The sequence below is a fragment of the Zootoca vivipara genome, chromosome 2 (assembly GCF_963506605.1).
Source record: "Zootoca vivipara chromosome 2, rZooViv1.1, whole genome shotgun sequence".
Lineage (NCBI taxonomy): Eukaryota > Metazoa > Chordata > Lepidosauria > Squamata > Lacertidae > Zootoca > Zootoca vivipara.
In genome coordinates this window covers 38,861,011-38,882,809 of record NC_083277.1, presented here as the reverse complement: position 1 = coordinate 38,882,809, position 21,799 = coordinate 38,861,011, and the positions used below count along the sequence as shown (strand labels likewise).

Genomic DNA, 21,799 nt, shown 5'->3' with positions numbered 1-21,799 from the left:
CAGTAGGAAATAGGATCCACCACTTAAAAGCCTATGCTTTAGATTAGGCATAGGCAACCTTGGGTCACCAGATGTTTTGGAACTACAACTCCCATGATCCCTGACCACTGCCCCTGTTAACTAGGGATCATGGGAGTTGTAGTTCCAAAACATCTGGAGAGTCAAGGTTGCCTATGCCTGATCTGGAGGGCCAAGTTTGCCTATGCCTGCTCTAGATGGACCTACATCAGGGATGGAAAACCTATGACCCTCCAGAGGTTGTGAGACCACCACTCACACCATTCCTTACCGCTGACTGGGCTGATGGGATTTGGAGTTTAACAGCATCTGGAGGGCCAGATTCCCCATCTTGGCCTACATCATCCACTGGGTGACATGAGTTGCGTCTTTTTATGTGTTTTCAACCTCTCCTGTCCAAGAGCCCCACTCAAGTGAATATGAATTGTACAAGAGCCCAGCTGAGCTGACACTTGGATGGATATTCTCCCTGAGCCGTGTCCAAGGCGGAAACAAGCCCTGCAGTAGGTCTGGATGAGAAAACTCTTTCCCCCCTCCCTCCACTAAAAAGGGGACAATTTCATGTTACGACTCCAGGGTAACGAACAGTTCGAGCCCTAGTTTGAGTGACGAAGTGGAATCGGTGAAATTAAAAGCAGATCCTGTAGTAGTAGTAGCAGCATCAGCAGCGATACACAGCACTGTCAACAACACAGAAGTCCTAAAGTAGCGAAACTGTTGGATCACACTGGCTAACCAAGCATGCAGAGGGTTTGAACTGCCACCACACACCCTCCTACAGGGGGAGTCTTTTCCCTCCAGGCCTGCTTTAGGGGTGCCTTTTTTTCTTTGCACCATGCCTCAATTCTTTCAAAAAGGAATAAGCAAGTTTTAAGATTATATAAAGCATTGTGCAACTTATTACGCCTTCTCACCACCTTCTTTCAATTACTGGGAGCTTTACTCCAGCTTTAGAGCAAGGAACCATTCTTCCTCAGCGGACCACAAGTTGCGGCACATCTGGGTTTGTGGCTGAATACAGCTGGAACCAAGTAATTCTGCCTTCGTGCACAAAGGGATGCAGATGTTTTGCTCACACACTGAAAGAGCTCATTCATTATATTTTGTTATGAAGATGACTTGCAGGAGGGGAGATCCAAGTAGTTTGGGGTCAGGATACCTGAAGGATACCCACCCATATACTTTCCCAGTCCTGCCTAGTCAGGTGAGGCATGTGAATACTAGGGAGAGGGCCTTTTTTGCTGGTGGCACCTGTTGTGGAATGCTTTCCCATAGACTCTTGTCATAAAGATATTTTTGATGCCAGGATATATATATATATATATATATATATATATATATATATATATATATATATACACACCTCTTCCAGGTTAACAATTGAAATTTACTGTTTCCTTTGAACACTTTGGCCCTGACCCCACCCCCTCCACTGAGTTTTAGCTTTTCATTATTGTTTTCATTGATTTTATGTTTTGTGCTACCATTATTGTTGAGATAATAGCGTTTTCTGTTTATTGCTTTTGCTTGCTTTTTTATTTTCATTTTTAATTTGTGAACTAACCAGAAGACACAATGGATTGGATGTCTTGGTCTTCAAACATATACTTTGAGGTTTTACTTGCATAATTCCCCATGGCTAAAATGTGGAAACCAAACAAATATCCTTCATTTGGAAGGGAAGGCTTCCTCATCTATACCTGAAGCAGGTATATCCCATATATACTCTTTTATACCTAATGGGCTTATAGCCGTAATAAACTCTGAACTGAACCATATATACTGTCCCAGTCCTGGACCAGGACCCACAATGAAACTCTCAAAACATGAACCATTTTTACACTTTTTATTTTACATGTGGGTGGGTGTTTCTACAAACCGTAAAAACTCACGAGATTTGAAAATGCAAAACAAAAAAACGAGAGAGAGAGAGAGAATGATAATTCTATTACGCTTGGCATTGATGCTGACATGGTGAAAATCCACCCTTGGGTCTTCCCGACAGGCGTGGCTAAACTGTGGTCCTCCAGATGTTTCTGGGCTACAAAGACCATCATCCCTGACATGCTGGCTGAGGCTGATGGGAGTCGGGAGCCCAACAACACCTGGAAGGCCAAACATGCTGCAAGCCTTAAGCAATAACTCACTGGGTTTTTAAGAGCACTGTGCCAGGGATAAACGTGGCTGATTTTCCTGCCTTGGGAAGGACAGATGATTTGAGGAAGTCCATGGGCACAGAACTCTTAGAAGGTGCTGAGTACTATCTGCACATTGGTCTTCAGGCCAGTGACTTCCATGCAGAATACAGAAAGCTCACCCCTACCCTCAGATGAGCCTTCAGAACACACTGTAGGGACTATCTCAATTACTGAAGAAGTATTTACAGAGCTGAGCTGGCCATTTAATCTATGAGTATTCTTGAAGAAACCCTGAAAGCAGTTTTGGACGGGACAACTGCCGTGGCGAGTGGGATGAGAAGCTGCTCAGCCTCTCAAGATTTTATGGATGGGTAGAGTTGTTTGAAACCATTCAAATAACCAATACGAAGCTTTAGTATTCAGTTTTGTCTATTTTACGCCTCCCAGCTACATTTTCCCCATCCTCGGCCACCTTCTCCTGCTTCTTAACTTATACTGTACTCCTGCTACCGCAAGGTCAACACTTCAAAACTTCTACAAAACACTCAAATTAAGCATCAGCATGCAAACCGAGAAACGTAAGATACCTAAATTGCTATACACAATGCTGCAATGAGGTATTGTGAGGCAGAATCTGAAATATTGCGGTGCAAAGTTGTTGTTGTTTTTGTTTCCTTTGTGTAGGATATACAGGGTTTTTTTTATATTTTTGGTGCAGTGTGTGACTAGCCCTGGACATAATTCTCTCTCCCCCACCCTGCTCGGTGTGGGAACATATAGAAGAAATACAGACAGGAAAATGTCACCTTTGATCGCCAGCTGATGCCTGGCAAAGACAGTGAAACATCCTCATCTAGGACATAATCTAAACCCCGCTGAGGTCAGTGGATAGCCTCCCATTAGCGTCAATGGGCTTTTCGGACTCGGCCATTTCAAGAACACTTCTTAACCAAGAGGAAGGAAGACAGGAGCAGCGTTTCACAACCCATTCATTACTGACACTTCGGAAGCTGCGTCCACGTTGATGCCATTTCATTGGTAGGTATCTTTCAAACTTCACACCTACGTGGTATTGAGATGGAAGGGGAGGGATATCCAAGCCATTCCCATTTAAGGAGCTGGACGTCCTCTTCTCCATACCCTGTTTGGACAGTGTCAAGAGCACCATAGCAATTATTATTATTTTTTACTTGTTGAAACAGTGGGCAGATCAGTGCTGCAGCAGAAGTCCCCTTTAGTGCTTTGGTATGGTCTTCAACCCATTGCAGATCCAAACCAAGTGAAAGCAAAGGGCCAGGAAGCCAGTGCCCAGGACATCTCCCAGAGCAGTGAGGTAGGGGATGGAATAGTTGTCGGGATCCAAGCCCTTTCTCCAAAACAGCCGCACGAGAATGTCAGCCAGGTACAGCAGGATTGCCACCTGTAAGCGGGGGGGAGGGAACGACATGGTCATCAGCATGCAGATCTACCACAGTTCCATTTTGCTCAGAAGGGCTTCTGTTACTCAGGCACCGGAGTTGGCAACAACAGTGGGGCACAGAGGAACTTTAGATTCCATGGAGCACGGGAGCCTAGAGGGCAGGAATACTTAGGGCTGGGTCAAATTCTCCCCTCCACCCAGTTTTGCCACCACATTCACACGTGCTAAAGTGGAAGGATGAGGTCACAAAGTGTGGGGGGGGAGTGTGAATGCAAGTGGGCCAAAGGAAGTGTGCTCTGTCCACCCCTCTCCCTCTGGAAGCAGACTAGCAGGGCAGGAAGCAGCATTGCCTTCACCCGGCCTGGTTTCAGGACAAACACGAAGTCACTGCAGACTGCCATGCCCTTCCAACCTGCTACTGGTTTGTGGGTGGGTGGGGGCAGGTATGGCAGCTGCAACAGGGAAGACACAGGAGCCGTACTGATGTGCCACTCACAAGGGATGGCGTTTCTGTGCAGCACGCAGAGCAGGCCACAGGTTGCATGGGGTTGTCTGAAGAACAGTCCCAGTATACTTGTGTGTAGAGCAGGTACAGTGGTACCTCGACTTCCGAATGCCTCGACTTCCGAAGGTTTCGACTTCCGAAGTTCACTACCCCGGAAGTATTTCCGTCACGTGCGTGTTCTGCACATGCGCAGAAGCGGCGCACGCCGTCTGCACATGCGCAAAGCGCATAATTGCACTTTGCGCATGCACAAAATGGACGCTTCGACTTCCGAAGAGCGCCACAGAACGGATCGCCTTCGTAAGACGAGGTACTACTGTATCTACAACTTTTTCAGACCCAAGACCCACTTTTAGCCCATGCATGCCTTGGGGGACCCATCCCTCAAACTTTCCCCATCTATCTGCATGGGGGCAGTGATCCTGTTGTGACCCACTTTGAATCAGGCCCCGACCCACCAGCTGAAGACCAGCAGCACAGAAGGTCCTGCAGCACCAAGACACCAGTGCAACTGGGTGTCCCACTCACGCACAACTCCTACACACAAGGAGGCGCTCACAGAGCGATTTCTCTGTAGATGATTGTGGGCAATGTGCGGCTGCTGCAAGAAACTGTTGCCGGGTTGTGGATGGGGCTAAAATCACAGCACTGCTCTTCAGTCAGTGCATAAATGCTCTAAATGCAAGTTTTGCAGGATGAAGGCTATGGCAGCCCCTGGGTATGAAACCAGCACCTTCCTAAAGCAAACCAAACAGCTGTCAGCCTGAGCGGTGCCTGGACAGGTGATCAGGTGTGAAACATATCTATACCCCCTTGATCAGTTCCAGGATGGAAGAAAGGCATACACCCCCAAACTCCCCTTACTTCAAGCTATTATAGAGATTTTGACTCAACAATTCAAATATAATGGGAAAAGGAAGGTGCTTGACTGATATTTTTTCTTAGTGACATGGGGAAGGTGTGAAAGCAGCCTAAAGAGGGTAAGGTGTTGTAGCTGGAAATGGGGGGATTTAATCTGCCACCCTGCAGCATCTTACACTGATATCTCAATCAGTTTCCCCTAGAAATCTCCACTAAAAAGATACTGCGGCTTCCAAGCGGGTGCTGTAAATTTAGAAATCTAAAAGGGACTGGGATGAGGATGGTGGCCTGCAGTTTGTAAAAATCAGGGTCAGTCCCTGGTGCATTCATACATGTCATACAGTGGCTGATTGACATGGCAGAACCCAAACTTATACTAAAAGAAGAAGCCAAGTTTCTGGTTACCTGTAGAACAGCAGCCATCAGGTAGAAGGAGACAAAAGTGAAGGTGAGAGCCGTATGGCCTGCCTGAAAGAAATGAATGGTGTAGATGAACAGCAGATGCCCTGGGATCACTAGCAGGATCAAGACACGAGCAGATTTTGAATTTATTCCTGCAGAGGAGAAAAGGCAAATGACATCATAATTCTGGTTATACTGAGCGAATGCGAAATGGTCTGCTAGTAAGGAGCTGGTCCCAAATGGGAGATCCCCTATATATGCCCCTATATAATAAAATAATAATAATAATTAATAACAATTTATTATTTATACCCTGCCCATCTGGCTGAGTCTCCCCAGCCACTCTGGGCGGCTCCCAACAAAATATTAAAGACATGATAAAACATCAAACATGAAAAACTTCCCTAAACACGGCTGCCTTCACATGTCTTCTAAGAGTCAGATAGCTGTTTATTTCCTTGACATCTGCTGGGAGGGCGTTCCACAGGACGGGTGCCACTACCGAGAAGGCCCTCTGTCTGGTTCCCTGTAACCTCACTTCTCGCAATGAGGGAACCGCCAGAAGGCCCTCGGCGCTGGATCTCAGTGTCTGGGCTGAACGGTGGGTTTGCCATTGGTGTCCAAGTTTTAGCAGTGTGGGGCTGGATGTGTCTCTTTTCTGTTACTAACGGACGAGCACTTTCAGTGTTTTTTACTCTTCTGATGTGTACTTGATATTGAAGGCTTCTTTTGAAAAACAACAACCCTGAACATTGCTTTGGGACTTCTTTTATAGTAAGCAACAAATAAATACAACTATTATTATTATTATTATTATTAACAACAATAATTTGGGCTCGTGTAGAGTTCTCCCTGGGGGTTTAGAGTAGCTAGGCACCAGTACCTAGAAAGCAGATTACCTGAACTGAAGAAGGTGGTACATGGATTTGGCCAGTGGTGCCTCATCTTGTGTGGTAGGACTCCAGGCATGCTCCATAAGTGCAGAAATGTGGAGATGCGGCTGGCCTGGATAGCTACCAGATTTCCGCCGACACCTGCAAAGCAAAAAAAAAAAAGAGAGAGAGAGAGCAGAACACATCCTTTAAGCCTCAATAGCTGGGAGACACTGGGAGGATGGCGATCAGTCAATACTCATGCACTCCCACAGGTCTGGAAGCTAAGCAGAGGTCTGCCCTATAAGCTACCAAACAGCCTTATTGCCACTGGCTTATATTGCCTTCTCTAGCTCAATATCTTTTAGAGCAGGCGCCCCCAAACTTCGGCCCCCCAGATTTTTTGGACTACAATTCCCATCTTTCCCGACCACTGGTCCTGTTAGCTAGGGATCATGGGAGTTGTAGGCCAAAACATCTGGAGGGCCGCAGTCTGGGGATGCCTGCTTTATAGAGCATTGCTCACGAGCGGATGGTGAGGCAGGAAATGCTGCTGTCGCCTGATCAGCGGCGAAGCACTAGAATACCGACAGCACAACCACCAGATCAGTGCTATGGATGCTTCGTACAAGAAGAACTGCTTCTGTTGCTACTGGTGTTGCCCCAGAATTCTACCACCTGCCCGGCACAAGCACACCTGTACAGATCACAATGCCCTGCATGAGCTTTAAGCACAGCCAGCAGTGCCAACGCTCAGCTGCTAGAGGTGGGGAAGAGAGAGAGGAGCCAGGGTGGGGAACTCATAGTTCTCAAGATCATCTATCTCTGGCAGTTTGCATTTCTTAGTTCAGAAATTACTGATCTGGTGTAGCGATCTTTCCTATTCCCCTGCTCAGCGCCTGGAGGCCCCAGTCCTGCCACTCACCACCTGGCCCAGGGGGGGCCAAGGCCTATAAGAACTGCTGCTGCTACCAGCCAGGAGGACTCCCCTGCTCAGCGCCTGGAGGCCCCAGTCCTGCCACTCACCACCTGGCCTTGGCGGGGTCAAGGCCTATAAGAACTGCTGCTGCTGCTACCAGCCAGGAGGACTCCCCTGCTCAGCGCCTGGAGGCCCCAGTCCTGCCACTCACCACCTGGCCTGGGCGGGGCCAAGGCCTTTAAGAACTGCTGCTGCTACCAGCCAGGAGGACTCCCCTGCTCAGCGCCTGGAGGCCCCAGTCCTGCCACTCACCACCTGGCCTGGGCGGGGCCAAGGCCTTTAAGAACTGCTGCTGCTACCAGCCAGGAGGACTCCCCTGCTCAGCGCCTGGAGGCCCCAGTCCTGCCACTCACCACCTGGCCTGGGCGGGGCCAAGGCCTTTAAGAACTGCTGCTGCTACCAGCCAGGAGGACTCCCCTGCTCAGCGCCTGGAGGCCCCAGTCCTGCCACTCACCACCTGGCCTGGGCGGGGCCAAGGCCTTTAAGAACTGCTGCTGCTACCAGCCAGGAGGACTCCCCTGCTCAGCGCCTGGAGGCCCCAGTCCTGCCACTCACCACCTGGCCTGGGCGGGGCCAAGGCCTTTAAGAACTGCTGCTGCTACCAGCCAGGAGGACTCCCCTGCTCAGCGCCTGGAGGCCCCAGTCCTGCCACTCACCACCTGGCCTGGGCGGGGCCAAGGCCTTTAAGAACTGCTGCTGCTGCTACCAGCCAGGAGGACTCCCCTGCTCAGCGCCTGGAGGCCCCAGTCCTGCCACTCACCACCTGGCCTTGGCGGGGTCAAGGCCTATAAGAACTGCTGCTGCTGCTACCAGCCAGGAGGACTCCCCTGCTCAGCGCCTGGAGGCCCCAGTCCTGCCACTCACCACCTGGCCTGGGCGGGGTCAAGGCCTATAAGAACTGCTGCTGCTGCTACCAGCCAGGAGGACTCCCCTGCTCAGCGCCTGGAGGCCCCAGTCCTGCCACTCACCACCTGGCCTGGGCGGGGCCAAGGCCTTTAAGAACTGCTGCTGCTACCAGCCAGGAGGACTCCCCTGCTCAGCGCCTGGAGGCCCCAGTCCTGCCACTCACCACCTGGCCTGGGCGGGGCCAAGGCCTATAAGAACTGCTGCTGCTGCTACCAGCCAGGAGGACTCCCCTGCTCAGCGCCTGGAGGCCCCAGTCCTGCCACTCACCACCTGGCCCAGGGCAGGGCCTGATGGGCTTTATAAAGGACTGTTGCCGCCGCTGCTGCTGGGCAGAGAGGGCTCCATTTTGTTTTGTTTTTTTGTTTAAATCCCTGTTATTTTTTACCTATGTTATTTTAAACTGTATTAAGGATGTATTCTTAGTTTTAGATTTTGATTTATGTCGAAATTGTTTTCTATTAGGTTGTGTATTTTTTGATGTGGTTTATGTATTGTTTGTGACTTTTGTAATTGTACTATTGCTGTATTGTTTTGATATTCGACTGGAAGCCGCCCAGAGTGGCTGGGGAGACTCAGCCAGATGGGCGGGGTACAAATAAAAAATTATTATTATTATTATTATTATTATTATTATTATTATTATTATTATTATTATTCTTAATTCAAGAGGGTTCTGGAAGCTTCTCTGTGTGAAAGAAGCAAGCAGAAGAATAACCTCAGAAGGGTGATTCCTTCTGAGAAGCTGAGGACAGCTGGTTTAAACTGGTTCTGTTATCTCTTTCTGTCAAGGCCATGCTGACTATAATAGTGAGGCCAGAAGGAGCCTGGGTGTCTGTCTGTCTGTCTGTCTCTTTCTGGTGTGGTGTTTCGTATATAGTGTTAAGTTATTATCTTATGATAAGTTTGTAAGTTTAGGTTACGGCTGCTGCAACTGGATTTCTTATGGACAGTGCCAATCCTGAATGTATTGGATTTGTGACCATTACGCTCATTTGCCTTCAGTAGCAGTAAAGCTCTGCTGGAGGAAATACAATTGCCTCTACTCTTATTTTGGGGGAATCCTGCAACGCGTTTAAGTTTTTACTCTGCTAACTATACATTGGAATCTACTCTAGATCAATATTGAGTAGACAATCTCTACCAGGGGTCCCCAAACTTACCCGGCTTCGGGCCGGTTCCTCCAGCGCCGATCGCACAGTGGGCCGGAGGGTGGGGGAACGCGCTCCCATACGTGCAGGCACTCGTTTTTTCTGATGTGCCGCTGGAAATGGCTTCTGCGCATGCGCAGATGTCATTTCCGGTGCACTTCCGGGTCGGCACGGCACCAGAAATAGCTTGTGCGCGTGCGTATGGGAGCGTGTTCCCCCGCCCTCCGGCCCCGCGTGCGCACAAGCTATTTCTGACGTGGCAACGACCCTGAGATGGGCAACCGCGCCGTGGCGCGCCAGTAAGAGCGGGGGTCGGCGGGCGCCACACAATTGGCTCGCGTGGGCCACATCCAGCCCCTGGGTCATAGTTTGGGGGCCCCCGATCTCTGCTGTGGTTTTTCACAGAGAAATGGGAAGAAGCTACAGGGGCTGCAGCAACTGCTCTTACTGCCTTGAGGTCTCGGCAGACATTGTAAATCTTTCAGGGCACAGAGGCCTCCTCAAATTTCTAACTACCAGAAAAGGAATTGCAAAACTGCTGCATGAACTGTAACAGGGCTTCTCCTTTTGTTTCTCTTGCTTCAGATACATAACCAAATACTTCCAGTTCTGAGAGAGAAATATTTCCCTCCGTCCTTATCACGTACTGGATATCCGTGAGTTAAGATACCCAACACAGGTGCTCTGTAATACAACTTGTTTGACTCTTGTACATAGACAGGTTCTTTTATAACAAACAGCTAACAGGTGCTGCAGTGCTTAGCTGTGAAACCACCTGCAGTATACCTGCAACTGTGATAATTACGGTACCAGCAATTTTTTATTCCGACGAAAGGAACCATGGAATGAGAGGAAAAATTAAAAGTTCAGCACCATCAATCTAATTATAGTCTCCTCTGGATTTGGGCCACCTAGCATTCTGACAGGCTCTCGGCACGCTAGCTTATTTATTACTTGCGACAAAATTTCTATCCTGCAACTTCCTGCAACACCTGGAAGAGGTGTTCAAAGCAGAAAAGAAAAACAGAGTGAAAAACATATTACAATCAATTAAAATGCGATAGGACGGTAAACAATGCAGAGTGTTTGAACAGCATAACAAAGCTAAAACTGAGAGAAGCTGAATTAAAAACAGCCTCTAGGGGAAAAGACGGTGAAGCTGGAAGCCTTCAATTGTAGCTGGACTAAGACTCCCCCCAGGCCATTGCCAGGGACTCAAGTCGTAGCTCAACAACATCTTGAAGGACACAGATTCCTGCTCTAGGGCCTGACTCCATTTCCTTCTATACTGCGCCATCTCTTGAGGCACAATGTATAATACTACTAATTTCTGGCTGTCACTCAGGTGGAATCTACACACATGTAAAAAACCGTTCTGAAAATTCTTTTTTTTAAAAGCGTTTATAAAAATACATTGAATTTTCCATAAGGCTCACCATCGCCATCTAGTGTCACATTGTATGTTGCGCTTAAAACACACTTAAAACGTTTTATTTGCAGCTGTATAGCTGAGTCCATAAGCTTATGAGTAATTGAAAGGAGAAAGCCCCGAGTGAAGGTCTCCCTTTGGGGGGCTATTTTACAGCAACATTATGTCTTCAACCATCTCAGATTCTATGAAGCAATTGTCCTATGAACCTTTGGCAATAATGAGTCTCAAGGACATATCTGGCGCAGCAACTGCAGCGCTGGAAATCCAACAGCTGCTTTCAACCCCCCTTCTCAGAAACAAACAGAAGCAGAAGACTCTTAAGTTTTAAAAGCAAAGCATGGCAGAGCATTGTCACAATGTTTTTCTGGAGGCACTGTGTCAGGGTTTTTGCGACTACTCTTGAGTAACGACCCTCCACATGCTTGTCTTTCAGGAACTTTTATTGGTGCACATTATTTACAGTGAAGTGAGCTGCTGGTTTCATGTCTCATCAGTCCGAATCAGAATCCGGAACTGCCCCCTTTCGCGACCTGGACCAACCTAAGAGTCGCGGGACAGCGAACCTCCTCCCCTTTTTCCTCCTCCTTAATTCCGGTGTCGGGGGGAAAGGTCTCCGGTCCGTCTGAGTCCCATCCTCTCTTTCCCCCTCCCTCTCTTCCTGCATGAGGAGCAGTGGCTCGTGGATGTTGCCAGAGCTCTGGCACTCCCTCTCCGTCTCCTGACTTTCCCCTTCCGACCCTTCGCTTTCATTACTGCTGGGAGATGGGCTGCTCCTGATGAGGGGGGGCTGTTCCCTGTGAGTGAATCAGCTCTATGTAAGGCCTGGTAAAATGGCAAGACAAATGTTAACTTTCTGAAGTGGAAGGAGAAGTCACCTTTTGTGTTCAGCAGATAGAGGTTAGTTCTGTGGAAACCTGACAATGTCTTATATGTCTGGGATCTTCCACTCCTTGTAATGCTTCCTGATCCTGCCTATGTGGGCGCATTGATGGAGACAACAGTTCTTGGTAAAATCCTGTTCACATGAATGCTGTTCCTGAGTGGAGCAATCCCGTCCACGTCATTCTTGTGTTTTATTTCTTTGAAACATTTTTATATTTGCCTTATTTATATCCATATATTTAAATAAAGCTTAAAACCACATTTGTTCCAAACCCATTTTGTTTAATTTCCGTATCTCATGATGCAGTGCGGCACAACTAGTGCTATGCGGAAAGGGAAATTCCAGGACTATTCAATTCATTTCAATGGGTCTACCCTGAGTATGACTGACATTGGATCTCACCCTAGAAATCCAATAGAGTGGTACCTCAGGTTAAGTACTTAATTGGTTCCAGAAGTCCATACTTAACCTGAAGCAAACTTTCCCATTGAAAGTAATGGAAAGTGGATTACAGTAATCCGTTCCAGACGATGAAAAACACCCCGTAAAACAGCAATTTAACACGGATTTTACTGTCTAACGAGACCATTGATCCATAAAATGAAGACAATAATCAATGTACTGTACAGTGGTACCTCGGGTTAAGTACTTAATTGGTTCTGGGGTGCCATTTGCACCCCAAAAAGTACTTAATCCGAGTGCCAATAGCGCCGATAGAGCACTTCTGCGCATGCGCACATGGCAGAACCCTGAAGTAAACACTTCTGGATCAGCGGAGTACTTAAAGTCAAAGGACTCAAACTGAAGCATACTTAACCCAAGGTTGTTGTTGTTTAGTCGTTTAGTCGTGTCCGACTCTTCGTGACCCCATGGACCAGAGCACGCCAGGCACTCCTGTCTTGCACTGCCTCCCGCAGTTTGGTCAAACTCATGTTCGTAGCTTCGAGAACACTGTCCAACCATCTTGTCCTCTGTCGTCCCCTTCTCCTAGTGCCCTCAATCTTTCCCAACATCAGGGTCTTTTCCAAGGATTCTTCTCTTCTCATGAGGTGGCCAAAGTATTGGAGCCTCAGCTTCACGATCTGTCCTTCCAGGGAGCACTCAGGGCTGATTTCCTTAAGAATGGATAGGTTTGATCTTCTTGCAGTCCATGGGACTCTCAAGAGTCTCCTCCAGCACCATAATTCAAAAGCATCAATTCTTCGGCGATCAGCCTTCTTTATGGTCCAACTCTCACTTCCATACATCACTACTGGGAAAACCATAGCTTTAACTATACGGACCTTTGTCGGCAAGGTGATGTCTCTGCTTTTTAAGATGCTGTCTAGGTTTGTCATTGCTTTTCTCCCAAGAAGCAGGCGTCTTTTAATTTCGTGACTGCTGTCACCATCTGCAGTGATCAAGGAGCCCAAGAAAGTAAAATCTCTCACTGCCTCCATTTCTTCCCCTTCTATTTGCCAGGAGGTGATGGGACCAGTGGCCATGATCTTGGTTTTTTTGATGTTGAGCTTCAGACCATATTTTGCGCTCTCCTCTTTCACCCTCATTAAAAGGTTCTTTAATTCCTCCTCGCTTTCTGCCATCAAGGTTGTGTCATCTGCATATCTGAGGTTGTTGATATTTCTTCCAGCAATCTTAATTCCGGCTTGGGATTCATCTAGTCCAGCCTTTCGCATGATGAATTCTGCATATAAGTTAAATAAGCAGGGAGACAATATACAACCTTGTCGTACTCCTTTCCCAATTTTGAACCAATCAGTTGTTCCATATCCAGTTCTAACTGTAGCTTCTTGTCCCACATAGAGATTTCTCAGGAGACAGATGAGGTGATCAGGCACTCCCATTTCTTTAAGAACTTGCCATAGTTTGCTGTGGTCGACACAGTCAAAGGCTTTTGCATAGTCAATGAAGCAGAAGTAGACGTTTTTCTGGAACTCTCTAGCTTTCTCCATAATCCAGCGCATGTTTGCTATTTGGTCTCTGGTTCCTCTGCCCTTTCGAAATCCAGCTTGCACTTCTGGGAGTTCTCGGTCCACATACTGCCTAAGCCTGCCTTGTAGAATTTTAAGCATAACCTTGCTAGCGTGTGAAATGAGCGCAATTGTGCGGTAGTTGCAGCATTCTTTGGCACTGCCCTTCTTTGGAATTGGGATGTAGACTGATCTTCTCCAATCCTCTGGCCATTGCTGAGTTTTCCAAACTTGCTGGCATATTGGGTGTAGCACCTTAACAGCATCATCTTTTAAAATTTTAAACAGTTCAGCTGGAATATCATCACTTCCACTGGCCTTGTTATTAGCAATGCTTTCTAAGGCCCATTTGACTTCACTCTCCAAGATGTCTGGCTCAAGGTCAGCAACCACACTACCTGAGGTGTACGAGACCTCCATATCTTTCTGGTATAATTCCTCTGTGTATTCTTGCCACCTCTTCTTGATGTCTTCTGCTTCTGTTAGGTCCTTACCACTTTTGTCCTTGATTATGGTAATCTTTGTACGAAATGTTCCTTTCATATCTCCAATTTTCTTGAACAGATCTCTGGTTTTCCCCATTCTATTGTTTTCCTCTATTTCTTTGCATTGCTCATTTAAGAAGACCCTCTTGTCTCTCCTTGCTGTTTTTTGGAAATCTGCATTCAGTTTCCTGTATCTTTCCCTATCTCCCTTGCATTTTGCTTGCCTCCTCTCCTCCGCTATTTGTAAGGCCTCGTTGGACAGCCATTTTGCTTTCTTGCATTTCCTTTTCCTTGGGATGGTTTTCATTGCTGCCTCCTGTATAATGTTACGAGCCTCCATCCATAGTTCTTCAGGCACTCTGTCCACCAAATCTAAATCCTTAAACCTGTTCCTCACTTCCACTGTGTATTCATAAGGGATTTGATTCAGATTGTATCTTACTGGCCCAGTGGTTTTTCCTACTTTCTTCAGTTTAAGCTGGAATTTTGCTATAAGAAGCTGATGATCTGAGTTACAGTCAGCTCCAGGTCTTGTTTTTGCTGACTGTATAGAGCTTCTCCATCTTTGGCTGCAGAGAATATAATCAATCTGATTTCGATGCTGTCCATTTGGTGATATCCATGTGTAGAGTCGTCTCTTGTGTTGTTGGAATAGAGTGTTTGTGATGACCAGCTTGTTCTCTTGACAGAACTCTATTAGCCTTTGCCCTGCTTCATTTTGAACTCCAAGGCCAAACTTGCCAGTTGTTCCTTTTATCTCTTGATTCCCTACTTTAGCATTCCAGTCCCCTGTAATGAGAAGAACATCCTTCTTTGGTGTCATTTCTAGAAGGTGTTGTAGGTCTTCATAGAATTGGTCAATTTCACTTTCTTCAGCACCGGTAGTTGGTGCATAAACTTGGATTACTGTGATGTTAAAAGGTCTGCCTTGGATTCGTATCGAGATCATTCTGTCATTTTTGAGATTGCATCCCATTACAGCTTTTGCCACTCTTTTGTTGACTATGAGGGCCACTCCATTTCTGCTACAGGATTCTTGCCCACAGTAGTAGATATGATAGTCATCCGAACTGAATTCGCCCATTCCCTTCCATTTTAGTTCACTGATGCCCAGGATGTCGATATTTATTCTTGTCATCTCATTTTTGACCACATCCAGCTTACCTCCACTCATGGTTCTTACATTCCAGGTTCCTATGCAATATTTTTCTTTACAGCATCGGACTTTCCTTTCGCTTCCAGGCATATCCGCAACTGAGCGTCCTTTCGGCTTTGGCCCAGCCGCTTCATCAGCTCTGAATCTACTTGTACTTGTCCTCCGCTCTTCCTCAGTAGCATGTTGGACGCCTTCCGACCTGAGGGGCTCATCTTCCAGCGTCATAACTTTTATATGCCTGTTGTCTTTGTCCATGGAGTTTTCTTGGCAGGGTTACTGGAGTGGCTTGCCAGTTCCTTCTCCAGGTGGATCACGTTTAGTCAAAACTCTCCACTATGACCTGTCCATCTTGGGTGGCCCTGCATGGCATAGCTCATAGCTTCTCTGAGTTATTCAAGCCCCTTCGCCACGACAAGGCATTGATCCATGAAGGGGTAACCCAAGGTATGAGTGTACTACAGTCCCTTCTGCCTATTTCCAGGGCCAGCACAAAAGTGTTAAGTACTATACACAGCTTTTGAAGCATTTAATCTTCCACTGGAAATTTAGCATTTAAGTACACAGGAAGATGCTTTCCTGAGTCAGACCAATGGATTGTTTATCTCAGTACAGTACTGTCTTCACTCAATGGCATCGCCAGGGGTGTCTTTTCCAGCCCTATCTGAAAATACCAGGGCCTGAATCAGGACCTTTTGCACAGCCAATACATGTGCTCCACAACTGACCTTAAGTCTCTGCTCTATCCAACCCAGACTTAAAGCTAATAAATTAAATGCTGCAGGCAGACAACGCTTTTGTGCGGCAAGCAGGATTTGTCTGGCTTATGGATCTGAAAATGGGGATTCTCTAAGTCCTACAACAATGAGGGTGAAAACAGGGACATATATTTCACTTGCAGCCTGACATGCTTAAAAAGAAAAAAGAAAAAAAGAACCAACCTACCATTGATCACAGGAGTGAAAACAGCTATGCCTTCAAAGTCTGGATTGGTTATGGTTTTGTCCAAGATAAGTCCCCCAATGCTGTTTTATTTTAAAAAAACAAGAGAACATGAGTATATCCTTCATCTGTTAGTATTCCACTGCTCAGTGACTGTATATATAATCAGTATCTTATGTGATTACATTTGCTTCTCATCCTGATCTCCCCCCAGCAAATATTCTGTGGAAATCCTTACTTTTGCTGCTGCCATTCAGGCGGGCAGCTTTTCTAAGATAACAAAGATTTCACCCCAGTTCCCAGACTAGGAAGACTTGAAGGAAAATTGCACTTATCTGTAATCCCACAACAGGAAAGATTTTTGGATGAAGGGAGGTATACAAATAATAATAATACTAATACTACTACTACTACTACTACTACTAATAATAATAATAATAATAATAATAATTTAACATTCTATTTCCCCCGGTACACTCAGGAAATGTCTTCAACACCAAAGCAATAAGGAAAATGTTTTAATGAGCCTAACAGACCAAGCACAGTACAGTGGTACCTCTACTTACGAATACCTCTACTTACAAATGTTTCTACTTACGAACGGAGCTCCGTCCGCCATCTTGGATGCGGTTTAGATAGGATTTTTTCTACTTACGAATTTTTAGATAGGGTTGCTTCTACTTACGAATTTTTTCTCCCAATGCATTCCTATGGGATTCGACTTACAAATTTTTTCGACTTACGAATGTGCGTTCGGAACGCATTAAATTCGTAAGTAGAGGTACCACTGTAGATTGAAAAACAAAACTTGTAGCACTTTATAGCATATCATTTTAAATAATATGACAAGTATGAGGCCATAAATTTCATTTATTTTGGGGACCATCATCATTTACAGCTTCAGAGTATTTTCTTGAGAATATAGCCATGCCATGGCTGTTAGAAATCTGATCTGAACTAAGGTGGCATAAAAAGCAAAAGAAAAGTTGAAAAGAATAAACATATGTGATTGGAACAAATTTCAAGTTAAGAACTATAACTCTAGAAGGTATCGCCACATAGCATACCATCAGCATTATTCTTATTATTCTTATAATTCATTACCTGCCCTTCACCCTAAGGTTCCATGACAGGTTACAACAATTAAAAAACATTACAAGATGTAATTTTATGATGTTTAGCTAAGATTTGGAAATGGTAAAGTTAAATATTAATAAGGACTGTAAGAAGGGGAAGTTTGAAGAAATAAGATGTGATAACATTGTCATTTTTGTTTTTTGTATTTCTGTATTTCTTTTTTAAATTTTTCTTTTTTCTTTTTTCTCTTAATGTAAAACTCAAAAATTATATTTTTAAAAAACAATTAAAAACATTACTAATATTAAAAATAATAATTCAAAAATAAGGTGGGAGTATTAATATTGTTTTGAGTTTGTGATTATCAGACTACCCTAAATTTCTGGGTCCAGTAAGGGTTAGAATTTAATCAAGGCAAATGTTAAAATATAAGCCAGATCAGTTTCCTGACCCAAGAAATCGCCTGGGGTGATGGGCCATTAGGAGGACAAAAGGAAGTTTTGGAGCCATTAGGAAAGCGAAATTAGAGGGGCTCTGTGCCAGATGGCAAATGGGAGGGACTTTTTGCTCCACTCAGGGTTAGTTTTCGGAAACAAAGCAGAGTTTGAAGGAGAACCTTTAGAGTTGGCTATGACAGGACCTAAGAAAAAAGGTTGCAGTCTGTTGAAGTCAGCAAGCTGGAAAGAGGGTCAGAGCATGATGGTTCATTTCTGCCTTTGAATCCAAAGCTGCAGCTATGGGAGAAGCGAGACCCTATTGGGGGTCAGTGCTGTGAACCTCTACCTTGCATGCTCAAGTTGTATATCTGTGTAAATAAACCATATATCATAAAGACATGGACCTCGGGTGAGCGCCTGGAACCCCTGGAGTCTTGCACTGCTTGGATATTGGAGTGACATGCAACAATATGCATCTCAAGCCAGGGGGAAGAGGTACATCTTCAGCTCCGGCAGGGAGCTGTATAGTGAAGGTGCCAGATGCATCTCTGTGGGAAGGGAATTGCACAACTTAGGGACTACCCTCTCTTGGACCACCACCACCCTGAGGGCAGAGGAACTACCAAGAGGGCACCTCAAAGCATGTTCCTCCTGTGCATCTGATACTGGGTCCTGCCTTTTCAACCAGCTTCTTCCCTGGTACTATCGGAACTAACTCCCAGATCTTGTTCCTTTCTAAGGAATCAAGTTCAGCCTTCATGGCTTTTAGCCATGGCTCTGCATTCTTCTATGCTAAATCTTGGACCTCTTGGAAGGTTGAAGGTTCCCAAACCTTCTCTTGAGTTACTAACAACAGCTGTTTTAGCAAACTCGTCAGAATACCTCAAATCAAAGTCAAATCAATAACCTTTATTAGGCATGACAAATTCAGAAGCTTCAGAACAAAATTATGAGTAAAACATTCACATTATAAACTTCATGAAATAAAATACATATTAATTGATTTAGTATTTTAGAGCAATATATCAATTTTCAATTAGCATCACCTGGTCCTCTCCACAGTGGCCCAATCTCTCTGCGTGAACCGAGCACAAAAACTCAGCCACCACTAAAGTAACTCCATCATTATTATCTGACAATAACCCCTGAATAGTTGGCATTGCTGCGATCGATGCATCCACCTGCAAAGCATCCAGCAATCGTCTTCTCGCATTAATACTGTAATTACAGGAAAAGAAAATGTGGTCCAATGTATCTGGTTCATTCTTCCCGCATTTACATAAACGTTCGGCTTTTGGGAGAGCTAGATATCTTCCTTCTGTCTCCATAGAGGGGAACACGTTGAATCTAGCCAACATGAAGAGCCTGCACTCTTCCTGACTCTTCAAGTTTGCCATATATCCCCCTTTAAAGTCTCTACACATTGGGAGGTTCAGGTGTAATGGGGAGCAGGTGCTGCGCCCCGCCATCTCAAGTAAGTAGAGGGTGCTTTTCTCTATAAGAGTCTTTCTAATAATTTTCCAGACTTCTTTGGGGTCAACGTTTTCAAAATCAGTTATCTTTAGTCCTATTGAGTTCAACTTTCTCCTGCAAGTCAGTGATAGGTTATAGCTTATACTATCACTTAGAAGGTCGTAAAGGAGAGAGTTAGGAGATAGGGCTCTATTATGAAGGAAGATCCAGTATTTCAAAGTCCTCAGCCACGCTCTTATTGATAGAGGTAGTATTCCTAGCTCGCAGCATATTGACTCATATTTAAGGGGGTCACCATAATCACCATAGGGGGTCACCATAATCTTCAAATAGACGCATTACCGACAGTCCTGCCCTTAATAACGTGTCCTTATTAGCTAATATTTGTTTAGTTGACGACCAGTCCTTGAGTGTTACCACCACTCTTTTTTGAGCATTGTCATATGGGAGAAACTTAATATTGACAATGTTTTCTACTGGAATAAGTCCTCTCAGGACTAAGTCAATTTTCTTGGAGATATAAATTCTCTGCTGCGCATATGTAAAGAGACCTCCGTGTATGGATACAGGTATAAAGACTAGTTTGTGTTTGTTTAATATTAAATTCAAGCTGTTTCGGTCTACCTTTATGGTATTATCTTGTTTGTTATTCAAATATTCCTCTAAATCCCCTTGAATTTCACCAGGGGATGGCGATTGTTCTGCTGAATGTTCTATTGGATTTCGAGGTCTAGCCTCTTGGTAAGTTCTGTAGGTATTTGGGCTTTGGTTGCGACTTTTATCTTGAGGGGTTGAGGGGTTGTTAGGGCTCTTTATATTAAGGTTCTCTAGGAGCTTATAAAGCTTTGTGAAATTCATTTTTTTTGTCCGAACTGCTGGTTTTACCTTTCGTCCCATCTTAATATTCTTTGATTTTTTTCCCTTTCTCCCCTTGTTCTTGCGGCACTTCCTCTTTAGGGAATATTTCTTGTTGTCTGTATGTTTCCCTTCCTTCCTATTTGTTTGTCTATTTTCTTTGACAAGCTGAGTTTTGTTTCTACTTCCCATATTATCATCTTTTTTGTGGGAGTGGATAACTTCATTTCTCCTAATTAGTTCAACCAAGGAGGTAAGTAATCCTAAGCAGTCAGAAAGAAGATCCTTGATAGGGCACAGCTCTTTACTTATCTGGGCTTGGTGTTCATTTATCAGGTCTTTATATAGTCAGCATACCTCTTAGGTGGTTTGGCCTTTGTGGCTCTTTTAGATCTGCGTACTAGACGCAAGTCTTCAGGACTCATCTCCTCTTTCTTAGGAGAATGGTGGCCAATAGTGAACAGTGGTTCTTCCAATTCAGTGTCAGACCTGTCAGATGGTCTGAGTGAGCCTTTTGCACTCTTGTGGTCACTGAATTCTAAAAGAAGTAGAGATATGCTGTTTACAGTTCAAATTAGCTCATTATGCAGTTATCCAAGCGGATTCCTTTTAAGAAGTGGGGGGCAATGGAAAGAGTTATATTGCAAAAGGGCATGGCTGGAAGCCTGCACGCTGCAACATTTTGTTGCAGGCCTCATTTGTCTCTTTTAACACATACACATAAGCAGTTTGGGGGCTGGTTTACACTTATACCAAGAGTCCATCAGCATCTTGTGGTTACTGAACACTGTCCTCATTGCACACTTTTGGGGAGCCCCCCCCCACCTTAGAGTTTTCTTCCTTATTGTACTTCAGTAAACACTGGACATTCCCCCAGCTTGCCAACATGTCCTGCGCATGTATGGCACTGTTTGGGCAACCTAAGGCTCCAGACTCCAGGAACATGTTAGCTGCAAACCAAATACACAGGAAGAAATTGTCCCTGGAAGCGTCATATTTGCACAGTTAGCATCAGGGACAAGACCTCTTAAATTCCAGTCCGTCTCTAGCCCATGATGCTTACCTGCTGATGGCCATGGCAACAATGACAGGCTGCCACCCAGTCTTGAGGACTTCAGCCACAGGAGGACTCTGCCTGGCAATAGCAATCCAAAGAGGAATCATAACAATGAAGACGGCACAGATCAGGGGCGACAGGTATCTCACCTCTGCCAAAGAAAAGGAAGGGTTTATTATTATCATTATTTTATTTATTAAATTTGTACACTGCCCTATATGCAGTATACAGGGTGGTTCACAACATAAAATCGCAATGTAAGAAACAAACAAAAAATACATAATAAAAACAATGACAATGACAACTCAGTGATCCCCCTTTCCACAACACATCTTAAAAGGTTTCTGCGTGAATCTCCGAATCTGAAAGGATACAGCTTTGTAGGGAAGACCATTCCGTTTTCTCAAGCGAAATAACAGATGCAGTGATGAGTGTCCAAACCTGTTTGCTCTAATAATTATGCAGTGTTTCTCCATCACTGCCTGCTTCCATCGCCATCTATAAGCAGCCAGCAGAATTAGCTGACTTGGGGGGATGCATTGGTTGCCGCAATAGAAAACATAAAGCAAAAATAGTAAGCATGCTCTAGCAGGCAGGAGAGCAGGGCATATTCCAGAGCACGTTAGAGGAGTAAAGTCTCAAAGCCAATGGATCAAGTTACACTTATTTTTATATGTAATTGATTTATCTGGTTGGAATTCAATGTAGTGCCAAGTGCGGTGCATGCAGAGAAGGGGGCCTGCTTGTGAAATGGGGCTTTTCTCCCCTCTTTTCCCTGTGCACCCC

At 45.2% G+C, this 21,799-nt stretch overlaps 1 protein-coding gene across 5 annotated transcripts in view; it reads right to left on the bottom strand.

Moving 5' to 3' along the window:
• Positions 1–1,782: 1,782 nt before the first annotated feature.
• SLC41A3 (solute carrier family 41 member 3) overlaps positions 1,783–21,799 on the bottom strand; it is a 52,371-nt gene continuing 32,354 nt past the window's right edge. For 3 of the 5 annotated variants that reach the window (XM_035106485.2, XM_035106486.2, XM_035106487.2), the window contains 5 exons: positions 21,020–21,164; positions 16,118–16,197; positions 6,244–6,378; positions 5,348–5,496; positions 1,783–3,576 (listed from right to left, as the gene is read on the bottom strand). In XM_035106485.2, coding sequence (XP_034962376.2) covers positions 3,391–3,576; positions 5,348–5,496; positions 6,244–6,378; positions 16,118–16,197; positions 21,020–21,164 — 695 coding nt within the window. In that variant the 3' untranslated portion in view covers positions 1,783–3,390. The remainder of the gene's footprint in view (positions 3,577–5,347; positions 5,497–6,243; positions 6,379–16,117; positions 16,198–21,019; positions 21,165–21,799) is intronic. The other 2 variants (XM_035106488.2, XM_035106489.2) reach the window with 1 other exon arrangement.